Here is a 15,769-nt window from a genome sequence, read left to right as displayed (position 1 = left end):
CGCAAAAAAAAAAAAAAATCATGAATAAGTATGTGTCGAGAGCAGGGTCCGCTGAGTACTTATATGGTAGGTTGGGTTTGTAATTCAGAAAGGATTAGCGGCTCACCTTGTTGCTCGCTTGGCATCTATTTAGCAAATAAATTAAAAAAAAAAGAAAACATCGCCGGAAACCTCCAGATGAAATGCCTAATCGAATGTCATGATGGATTGCAGGAGAAACTCTAATATATGAGAAGGCTCCAGTTGATTCACTCGTCAATAACGGTAAGTTTGATTATTTACATTTGAACTTCTCCGTTTCCATCCAGTTCATATACTTTCACCTTCCTCGTGCATGATACTAATAAATAAATCATCAATTTAGTTATTGATTGCCTGAGAATATCACAAATTTACAACTGCTCAAAATTGAATTCGTCAAGAATTTGATGGTATTGATGACACCACTTCAAAAAATTCATTTCTGTCTATTTCCTCCTCATCCATCATCTGATTAACCAATACATTTAGCATTCTATAGATCTCCTCACTTCTTGAATGAGACTTACCCTCAGCAGCACCAAACACATGCTTCGCGCTCCTCACCTCAATCCAACTATGCCCTGCATCCTTCCTCAACCCTTTCTTCTTCATCACCACTCTGATCCTCTTCGCCTCCTCCCACCTCCCCGCTGCTGAATAAATATTCGACAGTGTCACATATCTCGCTCCATTGTCAGGTTCGAGAGCGAATAGAGTCTCTGCAGCTCTCTGACCAAGCTTTAGATCTCCGTGAACCTGGCAGGCACCGAGCAAAGCCCCCCATATCCCTACATTACTCGAATGCAAGCTATCGATCAGTTCTACTGCTTCCTCCATCTTTTTCTTGCGCCCGAGGGCATCCACAAACGCAGCATAATGCTCGCTGCTTGGGCACACATTATATCTCTCCTTCATAACATTCAGGAATTGGCGACCCTCAGATACAAGTCCAGCATGGCTGCAGGCCGATAGGACGCTGAGAAACGTGACATGAGTCGGTGAAACCCCACCTTCGATCATCCTTTCGAATATGGCTAGTGACTGTGTTCCTAGACCGTTATGCGCGTACCCAGTAACCATCGAGTTCCAAGAGATTACATCGCGCTCATTCATCGAATGAAACACTGCAGAGGCGGATTCCACATCGCCGCATTTCGAGTACATGTCGATGAGGGTATTGCAGGTGAAGATATTCGAGTTGAAATGAGTTCGACGGGCAGTGTAGGCATGCACTTGCTTGCCCCTACCGATAAGTCCCAATCTCGCGCACGAGCTCAAAACCGACACAAGCGTGAACGGGGTCGGTCCAACACCCTCCCCTACCATCTCCCTGAACAACTCGAGCGCTCTCTCCTCCTCCCCGTTCTGCTCATACCCAGACACCATCGCCGTCCACGATATCTCGTTCCTCACCGGCATCTCATCAAACACCCTCCTCGCCTCCTCCACCCTCCCAGCCCTCGCATACCCTCCAACCAAACTCGTCCACGTAACCACGTCCCTCTCCCCCATTCCATCAAACACCTTCCTCGCGAACTCCGCATCCCCACACTTGCCATACCCGTCCACAAACACATTCCCCATGATTAAACTCATGCCAAATACGTTTACAATAACAGCGGCGTGTATCTGCTTAAGGGTGTTTGACTCGCCCAGGGCGGCGGCAGAGGTAGCGGCGGCGACGACAGTGAAAGGCGGTCAAATGAGAGAGCTGTTGCATGTCGGCGAATAGTTAAGGCCTGCGGTGGCGGCCGTCGAGAGAGGAGGAGGGATGGTGTTTGTACGAGACGAGGTTGCGGCGGGCATTTGGTCGAACATGTGGAGGGCGTCCCGAAGGGGGAGGGAGGAGAGGAGGGTGTTGTAGGAGTGGAGGTTCTTGGAGGGGAGGTCGGAGAAGGCGGCGACGGCGGAGGGGAGGAGGTGGAGGGAGGAGTTAGAGGCTGATGAGGCTGGTTGGCGAGGAGGGTGTGAGAGGTGAGGCCGGTTTTGAGGAGCGGGAGTGAGGAGGAGGTGGGAGGGGACTTGCGGAGAGGCAGGCGTCGATGAGGGGAGAGTAGCGTTGGATTGAGTTGCCATGGCCGTGTCCCCCACTGCATGGTTTAGTTTCATGGGGGTTTTACTGTCAGTTCATGGTTGATGAATGCCATGAGTTAAAAGGGGCTGTTTGTTTGGGCCAAAATTTTAGGAAACTAGCTTTTTCGGATTAAGAAGGATTTCAAAACTTAAGGTTTGTTTCAAGGAAAAATTGCTTCAAGGCCCCAAACTTGAAAAAACAATGTGCAACAGCCCCATGTACTTTTAAAGTTTGGTATAAACCCAAAATACACTCCAAAACTTCATTTTAGCCCCTCCAGCTCACTCAATCCTCAGAATCCCGAATTTACCCTTCCCGCCCACTCTGCTACAGCCATCGTGCGTTGGTAACGGTGCCGCCACTCCGCTACTATCGAGGCGCTCTCTCTCTCTCGTCTCTCTCCCTCCCGCACTCTGTCTCTGGCTTACTCTCCGGCGAAAAACCAAAACCGCTTCTAGGGTTAGGTCGAAACCAGTTCGCAGATGGAGAAAAAATCGGCGAACGAATACGAAGTGGTTCACCATCCTCCGCCGCCGCTGCAACGTCAGGAAGATGCACCAATGAACGACGAGCGAGAAGACTCGCCGTCGCCTTCCAAGACCGACGAAGATCCTCCCTCGCCTTCCAAGACCGACGAAGACCCCCTTTTGCCATCTGAGACCGACCGTGGCACCGATTCTCTCACATCCTCCCCTGCCTCCAAGTCGTCGTCCACCCATGCGTCATCATCAGGGAATGGCAGCACCGATGAAGCCACCCAAACGTTGTTGAGTTTCCAGATGGGTGTAAGGAGAAAAAGAAAAATTACAAGTTCACTAAACGCACCACATAAATCCATAAAGAAGTAAGATAATGTTATATGTTATATTTTGTAATTTACATAGATGTTAAGGGATTGAAGTTGAATTGTGAACTATATGCCTGGACATTGGTTGAAGGACATGTTAGCTGATACCTTAATGTTAAATGTGAACTATATACCTCTTATTAATGTTAAGTTTGGCTGTTAAGTGTTAAGGTTTCTTATTAATGTTAAGTTTGGCTGTTAAGTGTTAAGGTTTATAGCGTAACTGTTACAGTTCATTGTTGCATGTTAACTATTGGATGTTGGATGTCAAGTGTTGTTGATGTTAAATGTTTAATTATAATACAGGAAAAAGTCAGGTGCTGCTAAAATTAGACCCACTGCAAGTTTCTCCGCATATTGTAAATTTATGAAAGTCCTCGAACCGAGAATGCGGCAGTGTCATTGGGATGCATACCAAGGGTGTACATTCCAGCATTATGTAAAGTTTGGCCCCCCAGCAAAAGATCGACCCACGCTGGAACTTGTATTGAGACACTATAAGGGTAATGAAGTGGCGTTTTCTCTGCCCGATGCCGAAAGTGGGAGAGAAAAGGTTGTTAATTTTGATTTGGACTGGGTGCATGAACATACAGGTTTCCCAATTGATGGGGAAATAATTTACAATAATAGAGATCCTTACCCTAGGCTTTGGGTGGAGTATTTTCATAAACGTTTTACTAGAAAGGGAAAGAAATCAGCGAAGAATATGCGGCGATATGTGGAAGAGCTACTGCAATCTCTTGTTGAATCAAGGAAGAAGAAGGATATTGAAGATTTTGTGTTACTGCAGATACTTTATCAATGTTCATTGATGTGGTGCCCTAGCAGTGTCCAAGGCATCCCAAGGCTCTTGTTCAAATATGTTGATTCAATTGAAAGAGTGAGGAATGTGGCCTGGGGGAAATACATCTATGATCAGACGAAGAAAGGAATTAAGATAGCCAGGGAAGGTCTGCACAGGTCAGGAATAAGCTATGTACCTGGATGCATGCCTTTGATCCCTGTAAGTTGGATTAATCTGTGCATGTGAACGCTTGCTTGTTTTCTGTCAACTTACGTCAAGAAACCATTAAGGCTTACTGGTTCATGTTAACTATTCTAAGGATCTTGTTAACTATATTTCGGTTCATGTTAACTTTAGTGTTTCCAGTATTAAAGTTGGTGTTGTCAGTGTTAACTATATTGCAAGATGAGTTGTGTTAACTATATTCATGTTTAAAAGATTAGTATTGCATACTAACATGTATTAATTGCTTGCAGCTATGGTATTATGAAATGACGGGGATTAAAAGATATGCCTTGAGCAATAGATCCAAACCACCCCTCACTAACTGGGTGAAGATTGGTGAGAAGTATGGATCTTTTAGAAATAGAACAATAGTTGCCAAGGCTGCAAAAGCTAGCATCCAGGTTGTACAAAAACCAATAGCTGAAATTGGCCCATCCGATGAGAAATATCCAATCAGAAGGCCATTGATGAGGCTTAGAAGGGAAGGGATTGTACCACAATTACCAGTCGTACATAGGGAGGCCAAGAAAGCAGCAGTAAGGAAGAGGAAGATTGAAGAAGAAAAGAAGGTTGAAAAGAAGGAAGAAGAGAAGGAACATGAGAAGAGATGGTCAATAGGTTTGGTAAGTTCTAAGGTGCTAAATATTATCACAAGAATACATAACATGTTAGCAACAATAGATAACATGTTTTCTACAACAGTTAACATGTTACCAACAATAGATAACATGTTTTCTACAAGTGTTAACATGTATGCACAAGAGTTAACATATTAGCAACAAAAGTTAACATGTTTCAATAAGAGTTAACATATTATCACAAGAGTTAACATGTTAGCTACAAGAGTTAACATGTTACCAGAGAGAGTTAACATGTTAGCAGCAAGAGTTAACATGTTACCTATAGATGATTGAAGAACCTTTAATTATCTGTGTCAATTGTGGACCACTTACTGTTAACCTTTATAAACTTGATTTTAACTCTTTGTTATTTCTAAATTATAGATAATGTCAAAAGCCATTGATGAGGCTTTCGAAAGGGAAGATGAGATTGAAACGTTACCGGTTGAGGAGCAACTGCAATTTTGGAGAAATGCTGCTAAAGTAAACCAGAGACTTTGCCGTACACTGAGGGTCTCGAAGAAATTGTATTGTCAAACTTTCATGGACGAGATTCGTAGACTTAACGAAAAGGTTAAGGGGTTGGACGAATCTTGTGACATAGTAGATCCCTTGATTTTAAAGAACAATGTGAAGAAGCTTATTGCACAGCAGCTGAAAGGAATGTTTTCGACAAGAGTTAACATGTATCCCACAAGAGTTAACATGTTATCAATTAGAGTTAACATGTATCCCACAAGAGTTAACATGTTATCAATTAGAGTTAACATGTATCCCACAAGAGTTAACATGTTCTCCACAAGAGTTAACATGTATCCCACAAGAGTTAACATGTTCTCCACAAGAGTTAACTTGTTTTCGACAAGAGTTAACATGTATCCCACAAGAGTTAACATGTTAGCAACGAGAGTTAACATGTTTGCCACAAGAGGTAACACGTTAGCTACAAGTGTTATTATGTTATCCACGACAGATAATATGTTAAGTAGTTTAATGCTAACTCTTTAATATTAACTGTGAAACTGTGTTTTTTGCTTGTTATGTTTTTGCGTTTAGATGTTACTTTTCATGTTTTAAATTTTAACCCTCCGTAACTTATTTCTTGTTAAGGTACGTATATGTCATAACTACTGATAACAGCGCAATTACATACACGGATCTACTGTATATGATCCGCGGGGGAAGACTTGATGATAAAGTAACAGAGGCACTCTTAGACAGATTACGGCTATGGCTGCAGTTGCCAGAGAACGCTGAATTAAACAAGCAGTACGGGATTGTATCTACATATTTCTGCGTAAGACCAATCCTCATATAATTAGTTAACAGATAAGCTCTTATATTTAACATGTTAACCAGAATAGTTAACATGTTCTCCACAAAAGTTAACATGTTATCTATCAGAGTTAACATATAGCCACAAAAGTTCACATGTTATCTACAAGAGTTAACATGTTAGCAACAAGGGTTGACATGTTTTAAACAAAAGCTAACATGTTTTCCACAAGAGTTAACATGTTTTCTACAAGAGTTAACATGTTCTCAACAAGAGTTAACATGTTCTCCACAAGAGTTAACATGTTTTCGACAAGAGTTAACATGTATCCCACAAGAGTTAACATGTTCTCCACAAGAGTTAACATGTATCCCACAAGAGTTAACATGTTCTCAACAAGAGTTAACATGTTCTCCACAAGAGTTAACATGTATCCCACAAGAGTTAACATGTTCTCCACAAGAGTTAACATGTTTTCGACAAGAGTTAACATGTATCCCACAAGAGTTAACATGTTATCAACAAGAGTTGACACGTAACCCACAAGAGTTAACATGTTAGCAACGAGACTCAACATATTATCAACAAGACTTAACATGTTATCAACTCTGATATAGTTAACAGCTCTGATATAGAATTTAACAAATCCAAAGATAACATGCTAAATAGCATAAGTTCATACATTAGCATAGATATAGAACAGCCAAATAACGTTACCTTATTCCCGGGAAGAATGCATTTGCCCATTGATCAGGAGAGTAGTTCATAGCAATGTTGTATGCCCTTGGATCCATGTCATATATCTCTTTCATGTACTCATTCCATTCTGCTATTGTGTATTTATAACAAGCACTTTGGAGTAAGTTCCCAAGAACATGAGTGTCCTTCGACTTCATACCCAAGTCCTTAAGCTTTAACCTGAAATTTTCAACAAGATGTAGAACACACCTCGAGTGTAGAGCTTCTGGAAAATACTCTTTTACTGATTCTTTAATTCCTTTGTCCGCATCAGAAATTATAACCAATTGGTGGGGAGGATTGTAAGGGTCAGCCCTCTCATAAAGTATGGACCATAGACCTTGGAGGAACCACTTCCAATTCATCAAATTCTCTTGATCACATATGCAATACGCTAAGGGAAATATACCTTGGTTCCCATCGTATGCTATGGCCGAGAGGAGAATACCTTTATATCGATCCTTCAAAAATGTACCGTCCAAAAATAGAAGGGGTCTGCATCCACTCAAGAAACCTTTGATGCATGCAGCATAACAAACAAAGAGTCTCGAAAACCTCCCCTCATTCTGGTCAACATGTATGTAACTGCCGGGATTTGTCTCTTTTACCATGCGCTCATACCTAGTCGTGTAAGAAGAAACAAACCAACAAGTTAACATGTTATCCGTGTAGCTTAACAAGCGACCAAAAAAAGCTAACACATTATTGGGGTAACTTAACAAAAGTTAACGTGTTATTTACAAGAGTTAACATGTTATTAACAAGAGTTAACATGTTATTTACAAGAGTTAACATGTTAGTCGTGAAACTTAACATGTTATCAATGTTATCAATGAACTTAACAAGGAACATGTTAACTATTTGTTTTAACAAGCAAACTTTGGAACTTAACAAGTTAATAATAAAGCTCAGCATTTACCATCGTAGTTGATCATACGACTCATATATATCCCCGTAAAGCTTCTCCTGTGCTCTCTCTTTCCCCCACCATATCTTACTGTAATCAATTCTAAGGCCGTAGTTTGTGAGGAACTCCTTTTGCACATCAACGGGTCGGATTTCTGGACGGACCTTCAGGAGTGGTTGTAACTGTGTTGCAATGAATTTACGGGATGCCCTTGAACGACCTGTATTTTGCCCGTACTGCCCACAAGTATGTTCATTAACAAACTTCTTGATCGATAGTCTATTTGCATTCTTAACAGGTGAAGCAAACAACATCCATGGGCACTCGTAAGTTTCTTTATATCGGCAATATACACGGATACGTTTTGGTTCGTTCTTTTTAAACTCATAATCAAACATTTTGGCCATAGAATAGTATGTCATCGCCAACCTTAATTCTTCAGCACTTTCAAATTCTTGACCCTCTTCAGTTAATGCATTATGCCACCAACCAGGAATCATTACTGTGTTGTTAATAATGTCATCAGAACGCACTACACTGCTACCACTGGGATTATCAATTGGAATTCTTTCAGAACCATGGTTTGCAGCAGAAGTACTATCAATAAACTTTGGCTTCAGTGTATTCATAATGCTGCACAAATATAATTGGTTTTTCTTAAAATAACAAATAGGACTTGTACTTAAATAATGCAGTACCCTTAAGAGTTAACAAATATGCCCTAAAGCTTAACAACCTTCGGTAGAAAGTTAACATATATCAGTTAAAAGCTAACATTTAACCTGCTCTATGCAATTCATAAGTTTTCAAATAAATTAAGTGTAAATATAACTTACCTTTCAGGTGGTTGCTTCGGGGTGTTCTCACATCTGGAAACATCTACATCTATATTAGCTCGAATATGGATCTCCAGACACCCGATATTACGGTTGTGCTCCACCATACACTCCATATCATCCTCATTCTCGATCTCAAAACTCAGATCAGGGATCCTTTCAGATTTATAAACCATTGATAGCGCATCATAAGGAACCTTCAACCTCTCAGCCACGTCGAACTTAAACTCAAAAAAAGAGGTTGAAGAAGTTACCCTTGAGAACACTGCTCTCTCACCCAAGGAAACCATGCAAATAAGGGGGCTCTCCGCCATAAATGAAGGGGATTTAAGAGGAGTTATGAAGGGCACTTTAGGACAAGTAGGGGGCTGAAGATCATAAGCCCTAACCGCAAAGATCTGCCCTTTGCACCATAAATACACTCTCTTCAAAGCCGAGTGGGTTAACAGGAGATATAACGGAGGGAGCGCGCCAAAATTTCCCCCCAAAACGGCCATCATCTCGCCTTAAATGCGACGGAGAGGTTTCGCCAGCGATCGGATCTCGTTTTCGAGGCACGGAGTTGAAGGCGGGGGTATTTTAGGGAGGCTGGGTGCAAATACGGGTGTCATAACTGCTTTTAGGGCTCAATTACAATTTTTTGAAAATTTAAGGGCTTAGCCACATGGGCCAAACTACAGGGGGCTGGGCCACATTGTTTTTTCAAGTTTGGGGCATTGAAGCAATTTTTCCTTGTTTCAATTGTTTTTAAGAAAAGCTTTCTAAAAAATAGAGAAAACATCAACTTTTTTAGACAGCCCAAATTCTCTATTTTAGCTTAGAAATGGGCTAAAACTTCTGACAGATTGTCCAGCTTAGTGTTTCTTCTCTCCTTTTTTCTCTTCACGTGACAAAAGTTGGAATCTCATCCCCCATTATAGTCACCGCCTATCTTCTCGTTCCCTCATCCTTTCCATTTCCCTCCTCCACTTCCCGTCGTTTCATCAAAAACTTGGGAGTTAAATCTGCTCAAATCGGTCATAAAAAGGGAAAATATGCAAAATAGACCGTTTTTATAAAGTAATTAGCGAAATAGACCACTTTTGAGAGTAATTAGCAAAATAGACCTCTTTTTGACAAAAGAGGTCGATTTTAAAAAAATGGCTTCAGAAAACATACGGGACTACTAGTCCCGTATGTTTAAAGCTAACTAATCTAATGATTAGTGCACTAATCATTAGATTAGTTAGCTTTAAACATACGGGACTAGTAGTCCCGTATGTTTTCTGAAGCCATTTCTTTAAAATCGACCTCTTTTTGGCCTATTGGCCAAAAAGAGGTCTATTTTGCTAATTACTTTTAAAAGTGGTCTATTTCGCTAATTACTTTATAAAAACGGTCTATTTTGCAAATTTTTCCTCATAAAAAAGGTGTAAAGTGTTCCCTTCTTCTTGATTACCTCCTTGATGAACTCTAGCTATTGATTTTAAGAAGAAATTTATGATTTTTTGGGGTTTATAAAGAAGTGGATATTTTGATTTTGGGGGTTTTCATGATGCATGTTGCCATTGTTCTTGGAGGCAACCTTCTCCGAGTTGGGTGTAGTCGGGACTTTCTCTATGTTCTCTTCTTCAGATCTGAAGGCTTGATTTCTTGATTAGGGTTTCATACTATAAAATTTCACCTTTGGGCCTTCGGGTCTGCTCCATAACAAAGCACATGTATAACATTTCTCTACTTTGTAATTTTTTTTTGTTGAGGATTGTTTCAATCATGACTTGATAAAGTATTTCTTTTGTTTCCTTGAGTAATTTCACTTTGTGTGATTTCATAGTATTGTACATGGAGTAAGTATATGGAATTGATGAAAAATATACATGCTATGTTCCTCTTGAAAGAAATTCTATACCGTGATATTGGTAAAATTTGAAGATCTTGATTTGCTTTGTTTGTTGAGCTGCAATGTGTGTCGTTAAAATCATCACAAATCTTCAAAACAAGTTACGTGCTATGTGGAAAGCTTTTACTATGGGACTAGTTTATCCAATGCTTCCAACTAACAATTTACATTTCAATATTATCTGCTTTCCTTCATTTTGTTTTATTATTGTTTATCAAATTGTACAATTGAATGAATCAAAGCTTTGTCTTATTAACTATGATTGATAGTTACGTACCGACTCCTTTTTGTTCTATGGTCAGACGATCTTTAATTTTTGTTTTTTATTTACTTTTTTACAAATATATCTTTATACTTGAAGATGATTTTTCTATATACGTGCGCGGCTAGCTCAAAATATTGGTACACTATGATTTCATGTGCAATATGATATTGTGATTGATAATAACAAATATTAGTTTACTTATATAATTTGACTAAACTTTATATCAGCTAAGTTTTAGAAATTGCTTTGAGTTTATGCATTTGCATATGTTTAAGAATATATTTTTCAATCATTGTAGATGGATGATATTGATGACGAAATGTTAATGAGGATATCGAGTAATGCTACTATGTCTACCACCGTGACTATGTTGACATGTGTAATGAGAATGTGTTCTAGAAGAAAATCTATCACTTATCACCATAGGGAGGAAAAAAACAAAAGATAAGAGTCTAGAAATACCCACATATACCGTCTATTTTCTGGCTATAGTCAAAGATGTAGAGATTATGTTAGAATGAGACCGCATGCGTTTGAAAATCTTATTAGAATAATGAGAGTTACGGGCCTACTACACGATTCATGTGATGTTAAAGTAGAAGAACAATTGATCATGTTCCTTAATATATTAGGACATAAAACAAAAAATAGAATAGTAAGATCACATTTCATAACATCAGGAGAAATAATTTCTAGATATTTTAACAAATACCTAGAAGCAGTTGGTCGTATAAGGGGGCGGTTCCTAAAGAAAGCACCGAAGGAATTAGCGCTAGAGATTGCAAACAACCCTTTGTACTATCCTTATTTCAAGGTAATGGACTCATTCACATAACACGCATTGAACAAATGAACTTTGTTATTCTATGAAATAATAGTAATTTTCGTACGTTATATAGGATTACATTGGCATGATAGATGGAACCCACATTGACGCCATGCTTCCCGCTAGACATGTTGCCCGCTTTAGAGGCCGTAAAGGTGTAACTCAAAATGTTATAGTCGCATGTGCTCCAAATAAGTTATTTTCGTACGTTCTAGCTGGATGGGAGGGATTCATAAATGATTCTAGAGTACTATAAGATGCACTTTCAAGACCTTAACCTCATGAACTGAGTCTACGATGGTAATTAATCATTAATCACTAAAATGAATATTCAATTATAATTTATAAAAATATATCTATTTACTATAATGTGTTGTTTATAATTATAGGAAAATATTATTTGTGTGATGCAGGGTACACAATCATGCCTGGCTTCATCTCCCCTTATTGTGGTGTACATTACCATTTAAATGAGCACAGTGGTAGACCAATAAATAACATAAGAGAGTTATTCAATTTAAGACATTCATCGCTAAGGTCTAAAATTGAATCAACTTTGGATTATTGAAGAATCGTTTCAAAATCCCCACTGCAAAGCCACATTATCATTTTCCAACCCAAGTTAATATAGTTTTGTCTTGTACTATACTTCATAACTATATTGCTATAGTCGATCCGGGCGATGACTTATTGAATGAGTACATTACTGTTGATGATGATGATGGAGAAATAGCTAATGAGGGTGAAGATGACAATGTTGTCGACTTTACTCAAAATATGACACAAAGAGAAGAAAGAGATTCAATGAATGAATGAAAAGAGAAGAGGGATGAAATTACAAGTGCTATGTGGGTAGATTATTGTAATAATTATCGTGGTGGGGGACACAATCGAAATTGAATTGTTATTGACATATTAGTATCTCTAGACTTATTATATTTCTTAAGTTTGATCTCTGGACTTATTGTATTTCTTAAGTTTGACAATGTTTGTTTGATTTTATATTTGTTTCTTAAGTTTGATCTCTGGACTTATTGTATTTCTTAAGTTTGACAATGTTTGTTTGATTTTATATTTGTATTATGTGACTTTGGTGTAACAGGAATGTATTTCTTAAGTTTGACAATGTTTGTTTGATTTTATATTTGTATTATGTGACTTTGGTGTAACAGGAACTTTATTCTTCAAAGTATGGTTGATTTTGTTGATGTTGATAAAAGTAATGAGTGCGAATCTACTCCTTCCCCTAAAACCCCTAGAGTTCCTCCTTCAAACTTGAACATGAACTTCATGTCATTCCCTCATGCATCCTACTTTGCTCCTTCCCCTCCTTATCCATCTTACTCTCATTATGACAATAATTTCCTATATATGACTCAACAACCTATGTCATATATGAATATGCTTAATAGCCACCAAATTATTCATGCAACCCCTAGCCCACATAACAATGGTACCCACTCTAGAGAGAGTCTTTCGTTGTAGAGGGATATTGAAGTTAATGTCGAGGCAATCTCACCAATCAAAAAAAGAAGAAAGCAGTTGCTAAAAGAAGAATGCCATCAACAATTATGAACAAGGCTCTAAACACTAGGGGTGTGCCTAACATGTATTGAAATGCAAGGCATGATAATGTTCTAATCCATGTTCTTGCTCAGTTGGCAAGAGATGGTCTTAAGGTTGATAAGAACTTTAAAATGTATGCATACAAGGTGGCTGCTGAAGAGGTCAACAAGCAATGTGGATCTGAATTCACCAAGAAAAATGTGGTGAACCATATGATGAAGAGCTTGAAGGCTAAGTTTTTTAATATGCAAACTGTCGTGAACATGAGTGGTGGCGAATATGATCCAAAGACAAAAATTATGACCATGGATCCAGATTTATTTGATATGTGGATAAAGGTATTGATTGATATTTTGAATATTTATCTTGCGTTATTTCTATACAACTATATTTAGCTTGCATTTTTTTTCTTACATTAATTTACTATGCATGACAATAAGTGTAATAGCTCAACGTTGAAGGAGTACTTGAACACGCCTCACACTCACTATGATGATTTGTGTGCGATTGTTGGTGATGACCAAGCAAGGGGAAATTTGGCCAAAGATATGTGTAAGAAACTTGGTTCCAGTCGGCCTCTTAAATTTTCGGAGGAACCAATAATCTTTGTAAAAATAATAATGATGAGTCCTCCAACACACATTTTGAGACTGAGATACCATGTGTAGAAAATATTAACACTTGGTTTCAAAATGTAAAGTCGTATAGTGGGGTAACTTCTACATCCAATGTTAAATCTCAATAAAAAAAGAGTGGCAAGGGTAAAGATGATGATTCACTAATGCGTGATCTCATCGAGTCCATATCCTATTCAATTCAAAACCAACATATTTTACATTGGAGTGAGAGCATGGCCAAGGCTTTTATTAGCACATGAGGCTAATTTCTCTGAGACAATATTGGATAAAGTTCTTGATTTTTTGTATGACAATGAATCAGAATCTAGGAGGTTCATTATCAAATCAAAAGATGCGCATAAACTTTTCATAGAGAAGATTATCCAGGAAAATGGATTTGACAAAGAGGATTAACAATACTTTGCCTTTATTTCCATGATGCAACTGCTATGTAATTTTGTAAAACTATGCTTATAATCAGGTTATGAACAGGTTATGATCGATATAATGGTGTGCTCTCTGTTTGTTTATGATCAGCTTATGCAACAGGTTATGAACAACTTATGATCAGGTTATGAGACAATACTTCGTTTGCTCTCTGGTTATGATCAGGTTGTGCTCTCTGTTTGCTTCAGTTTTAGCTCTAGTTTTAGCTAAGATTATAAGCATTTTAAGGTCATATTATGAGCAGTTTCATCTCAATAATTTTCTTTAGTTTCTGCTCTAGTTTTAGCTGAGATTATGAGCATTTTAGCTTAGATTATAAGTAGTTTCAGTTCAATGTGTACTTCAGTTTCAGTTCAAATTATAAGGTTTTTTTTTCATCTCATTATTTGTTTCAGTTTTAACATTGCTTATGAGCACTTTTAGCTCAATATTTGCTTCAATTTCAGCTTCTTAGTAGTTTTAGCTCAATATATCATGCTTACTTATACTCTATTTATGATATATTATCTATTTCAGCTCAGACTCTAAGCAGTTTTAAGCTCATTGTTTGTTTATTACATGCTCTGTTTATGATCAGGCTTATGTAATATGATTGGTCTTTATCGTGTGTAGGTTATTAGCATGCAAATGCATGTTATTTCCACATATATTCTCATGAGACACGATGCTATGATCTATGGAAAAGTTATAAAGATAGCAATCTACAGACATTGGTGTGTATTGGTATGGCTATCTTTCAAACTTTAGTTCATCATCTGAGAACTAAACTAGTATGTATTGGTATGGTCATTCTCTTAAACTTTGGTTCCTCATATATGGACAAGTTATAATGATTTTCGTAAGTTAATTTGGGATTTTTGCATTAGGCAATAATGATTGGTCATTTTTGTTAATGCAGCCTATATTGTAATTTTATTATTTAGATAAGGCATACCTTGATGAGAATGTAATATAAATTGCTCATGTAATTTTTAGATGAGGCAACCATTATGTGTAGGTAATCTATAATGCAATTATAATATTTAGGCGAGGCATCGTATACTGATAATATGACTTTAATCTGAGCTTTATACTCCATTGTTTAACAATCATGAAAATTTTCTTTCATATCTCAATACATTTTGCAACTACATGACATGTTTTTAAAGATAATGATGAGTACACCAATTATGACTTAAAACAATACACTCATTTTCCAAATGATTAGTTGATGCTCTGCTGATTTCAATTCTCTCTTCAACCTTTTGATTTTCATTGACTTTTTATCTTCAAGAATGTCTTCACTTTGTGATACTTAATTTCTATTTCTGTAATCACCCTCTTTGTGAGCCCACTGAAATAAGTTACATTCTTTATTTGGGAACTTAGCACAACTCTAATAATGTCTCCCTTTATTTTTTTCCATTTGCACATAGCTTCAAGGGTGTTGGAAGCTTACATTTGCACTTCACTTCATATGGGTCAATTGCTTATTGTAGGTATCAAAAATTGTCTATAGGGTATCACACATAGCTCAAGTTGAAAGGAAGACGGTAAATGTCATCATATGAGTTATAGAGAATCATCTAATGCCAAAGATCAACTAAGGAGATAAATCAACAATGGGAATCACAATCCGACGATCCCTACAAATCAAGTAAAAGTCGACGTCTCAATCAACAAGACGAGACGACACCTCCTGTGTCGACTCGAAAGGTAGCCGACGTCTTAACCAGACGAGACGACACTTCATGTGTCGACTCGAAAGGTAGACGACGTCCTGATCAGACGAGTCCCTAGACGAGATCTCCTTCGTACCGACTCGAGAGGTGATGATAGCCGACTCAAAGTTCGAGAGAAAA

The 15,769-nt window shown here is 38.1% G+C and overlaps 2 protein-coding genes and 1 pseudogene across 2 annotated transcripts; 1 reads left to right on the top strand and 2 right to left on the bottom strand.

The window, feature by feature from the left end:
* On the bottom strand, positions 345-2,117 carry LOC109830838 (annotated as a pseudogene).
* LOC109829414 lies at positions 2,998-4,118 on the top strand. The gene is made up of 2 exons (XM_020396539.1): positions 2,998-3,113; positions 3,153-4,118. The coding sequence occupies exon 2, from the start codon at positions 3,310-3,312 to the stop codon at positions 3,970-3,972; it is 663 nt and encodes a 220-aa protein (XP_020252128.1). The 5' UTR covers positions 2,998-3,113; positions 3,153-3,309; the 3' UTR covers positions 3,973-4,118.
* LOC109830837 lies at positions 6,561-8,642 on the bottom strand. Its single transcript, XM_020398199.1, has 3 exons — positions 8,329-8,642; positions 7,505-8,125; positions 6,561-7,206 (listed from the first exon to the last, which is right to left on the bottom strand). The coding sequence occupies exons 1-3, from the start codon at positions 8,640-8,642 to the stop codon at positions 6,561-6,563; spliced, it is 1,581 nt and encodes a 526-aa protein (XP_020253788.1).

The sequence above is a fragment of the Asparagus officinalis genome, chromosome 2 (genome assembly GCF_001876935.1).
Source record: "Asparagus officinalis chromosome 2, Aspof.V1, whole genome shotgun sequence".
NCBI lineage: Eukaryota > Viridiplantae > Streptophyta > Magnoliopsida > Asparagales > Asparagaceae > Asparagus > Asparagus officinalis.
The sequence above is the reverse complement of the archived record's forward strand: the minus strand, read 5'-3'. Positions and strand labels throughout refer to the sequence as shown.